We start from the raw sequence: 4,115 nt of genomic DNA on the forward strand, positions 1-4,115 counted from the left end.
TACTAGCTTATTTTCAAAGATCTGGAAAGTGACATCCAGGCTCTCTATCAACTATGCATTTTATTTTCAAAACTGCACAGATAAGATTAGATGTATTTAGTCTTCATGCATGTTCTTCTTGCTCTAGCATCTCCCACAAGAGAGGGCTCAGGTGTAAGGAGCCCTCAGGACGTTGCCATGATGAGTTGGTGCCAGCGGTCCTACAGCCTAGAGGTATACAGATCCTTTGTTGCTGCCACACAGGACAGTGTGCTTGGGGCCTGTGTTTTGCATTTCAGAGCCTTGATTCCCTGACCTGTCCTGTGGCCTCGGGGCCTTAGCAGAATGGCATCAACCAATCAGCATCCGAGCCTCTCCACCCTGGAAAAGCGGCTGCCTTTGGGTTTCTCTCTCTCTCACTTCCTCTTTTGCTCTCTCACCCTCTCTCCCTTACTCTCTCTCTCTCTCTCTCTCTCTCTCTCTCTCTCTCTCTCTCTCTCTCTCTCGTCCCTGCGTTTTCCCTCTCTCGTCCCCCTTCTCCTGCTCCTTCCCTTTCTCTTCCCCGTTCCCCCTTTTTCAACCAAGTGGCTCCAATAAAGGCGTGATATGGGAAGGATTCTCGATTTCGTGGTCGTCCATTCCTGCTGGTCAGGAAGCGCGCCACACTCAGGAAAAAGATAAACGGCCTGAACACCTATGCAGACGCAAGGTGTTTACATAGTAGCAGAAGGGGGAAACTGAGTTAAATTGGTCTGTCAAAATCTTCTAGAAATCCTTTTATATCTGCTAGCTCAGTCGCTGTCCCATAGCAGTCCCGGAGAAGCAAGTTCTGCATAAACCTTAGCAGAAAGATCCATATTCAGTTAAATATCTGTAACTTAAGGTGTAAGAAGTGGAATCTCAATGCTGAACAGATAACCCAGGGCTACGTTAAGCAGCTTCTCAGATGTACCGGATTTCAAATTTATTTAATCCTCCTAACTATTGGCCATTTACCCTCTTAACCACCTTCTAATAGTATAAAACTTAACACTTGTGAGCTACCTCAGCTTCTCCCTTACTACCCCAGTCTTTCTCTTTCTACCTACGTTCACTGTTCTTCAGTTTTTCTTTTTCTTTTCTTTTCTTTTTTTCCAGTAATTTTTTTTAACTAAAAATTTCCACCTCCTCCATCTCCCTCCCCCATCCCTATTCCCCTTCCCCTCCCTCTCCAGGTTTCTTTCCTTTTATTCTCCAACCCCCTCTCTCTTTTTCTCTATGTGTGTTTGTCCCTTTTTACTGGAGGAGGAAAATCAAACAAAAGGGTAGTAAGGAGTGAAAAGCATGGGATATGTTTGAAAATTTTAGAAACAATGGTGGTGATAATAGGGTTAATCTTCAATAGATTCCAGTCTAGCCCAATGTAATGCTACCAATTTGTGAACAAAACGATAAGTTGCTTTTGCTCCACACCACCTAAGTAAAATAGTTCCTCAAAAAAAAAAAATCCAGTGACAAAACACATGATAAGTACGCCACAAGGAAAAAGAACATGATGAAATGATCTTTGGTGTCCAACAATCACGGCACTTAGGACACAGTAGTAGCTGACAGCCTTTTGCTCTAACAATGAAGTTACAACAGCCATAAATACACCTTAAGGAAACTATTCATAAGTAGCTGCTATTACAGAGAAACTTACGAGTAGCACATTTTTAAAGGACAGAGCACACACAGGACAAGGAAGACCATGTTGGGAACCACACCTGTAGCTAAGAGTATATAAACCCAGCTCTCCTCAGGGTGACATCCAAACTCAGAATTTTTTCAGTTGCATCCAGCTGAGCTCATATCTCCTCTCAACATGGCCTACAGCAGCTGCTCTGGAAACTTCTCTACCTCCTGTATCTGCAGCCTGCCCACCTCAGGTTCATCCTGTGACTCTCCTTGGCCCAGAAACCTGGTCTACAGTACCAGCAGCTGCTCCTCCAGCCCCTGTCAGCTGCACAGTGACTGTCAGGAGACCTGTATTGAGCCCACCAGCTGCCAAAGTTCCTGCGTGGTGTCCAGACCCTGCCAGGTGGAATCTTCTCTGAACACTGGCTGTCAGGAGACCCGTATGGAGCCCACCAGATGCCAGAGGTCCTGCGTGGTGTCCAGGCCCTGCCAGACAGCCTGCTACTACCTACGGAGCTCCACACCCTGCAGTCCCTGCCAGGAGACATATGCTGTATCTTTGGGTTGTGGGTCCAACAACTTCCATCCTCTGGGCTATGCATCTAGAAGTTTCTTCTCAGGGGACTGTGGATCCCGGGGCTTAAAATATCTGAATCATGACATCCCTGTATTTCCTTTCTTGAATGATGTTTCCACATTCTGTTATCCAACTTACTTGCTTTTTAAAACCTATCAGCCTTCATTTTGTGTTCCAACCTGTGGGCCATGTCTCTCTGGAATCAGCTGTTAGTTCTGTACGTTCTACACTTTTGAAGTCAATGTCTCTATCCTATACTCATTTTTTTGTTATCACTTACATCTATCCTCTCTTTCTTCTAATAGGAACTTCTCAACTTCTGGTAGAACCTGGGATGGGTGTGTCATCACAGTTCTGCTTTACCAACAGTAGTGCTGACATCCACTGTGCTGTTTGGTTGTTATCCTACAGTATATGAAAGTGAAAACTTCTTATAATAAACTTGTGCAACCTGACACCTCAGTGTATTGCTCACATTATTATTATTGTTGTCGTTACTATTAATTATGTTTGCTTGTACAGATTCGTTACACTAAATTATATATTATGATTCTGTGGTTAGATCTTAGGAACAAATCACCTGGCATTTTTTTTGTGACCCTTGTTTAGAGGAGTTAATTCTAGGAAGAATTCCATTTTTGTCTGCATACTAGGCACGTTGACAGGGGGAACTGTATGAGATTTAGGGACTACATTTCTGCTGATTAATGAAACAAAGTAATTAAGCCGATGTCTGTATAGAGAAAATAATTGCCTAAATCTAGTATTTAAATGTAAATTATCACTCAGGGTAACAGTGAGTCTAAAATAACTCTCAGGACTGACACTTTGTTTTCATTTAAATGCTGTTTTCCATGTCCCCACAGTTGGGGAATATTTAATCTCCACATGTATATAAGGACAATCACAGTGATCCAGCATCAGACTGTGTTGGCAATCCCTTGGTGCTACTGCCAGGTGCAATGTCCATCAACCTGAGTGATATATCTAAGCAATATTGAGCAGCTGTTATTCATTAGTGTTAGCCAGATTTTAAAAGAATGCACATCAATGCCTTGGGTACAGTTTGTTTGACAGTTTTGCATAGGGTTGTAGAAAGCATTATTACAGGTTCTATGGCATTTTAAAGAAAATAAAACATTAGATGGGGAAAAATCTCTAGTAGGAAAAGGAATATTTTAGAGGGAAAAAAACGAGATGCAAAATTCCAGGGACTTTCAGAGCCATTTAGAAAGACATCTAGAAAAGTACATCCCAGTGTCTGAGGTAAAATCATTTCTTCATTGAAGTCTCTCTTTCATTGGTAAAGTCAAGTAGTTTTCTAGCTTCTCATAACTCTGTGAAGAAAGAATGACAGTAGGGTCCTTCTATCAGTCTAGGATGATGCTTGAGATACCAATACATAGCCAGAAATACATTGCTTACATTGCAGGGAATTCATTGTTTAAAGAAGGAACTTGAATCCATCAGTAATACTGTGTACTGTAGCCTTCCCTCGGATCACCCATGGCACAATGTTCTAAGGAAGGAGGTAATATGAGACTAAGAATTTAATGTCTAGACACAAGATAGGGACTAAGATTATTAACTTTTCTTAAGACAGGAGGGTGAGGGAACTCAAAAAAATCTTTGAAACTTGCTAAAGTCTGCATAGCAGTGCCCAGTAGACCATGAATTTTTAAAGCAATATCAGTTGTTTGTTTTTTCTTGAATATTTTTTAAAAAAATTTACAGCTCTAAGTGTAATAAAGAAGTCTTTTATATTTCCATTAAAGAGTCACTTCATAAAGCAGTTATAATTAATCCATTGCATTTCTTTTATTACTCTTAAGTAAAAGGCCTATGATATGAATAAAAATAAAATTATTGATTTAGAGAAAGATCTATATGTGATTTAAACTCA

The 4,115-nt window shown here is 41.1% G+C and overlaps 1 protein-coding gene across 1 annotated transcript; it reads left to right on the plus strand.

The window, feature by feature from the left end:
* Window positions 1-1,785: 1,785 nt before the first annotated feature.
* LOC125392766 (keratin-associated protein 13-1-like) lies at window positions 1,786-2,669 on the plus strand. The gene has a single exon (XM_048422703.3). The coding sequence runs from the start codon at window positions 1,823-1,825 to the stop codon at window positions 2,423-2,425; it is 603 nt and encodes a 200-aa protein (XP_048278660.2). The 5' UTR covers window positions 1,786-1,822; the 3' UTR covers window positions 2,426-2,669.
* The last annotated feature ends 1,446 nt before the right edge of the window (window positions 2,670-4,115 follow it).

Source organism: Myodes glareolus, chromosome 2, assembly GCF_982192425.1.
Source record: "Myodes glareolus chromosome 2, mMyoGla1.1, whole genome shotgun sequence".
NCBI classification, from domain to species: Eukaryota; Metazoa; Chordata; class Mammalia; order Rodentia; family Cricetidae; genus Myodes; species Myodes glareolus.

Excerpts from the sequence above, each read along its gene's own strand:
- LOC125392766 (XM_048422703.3), top strand. The coding sequence starts at position 1,823 with ATGGCCTACAGCAGCTGCTCTGGAAACTTCTCTACCTCCTGTATCTGC.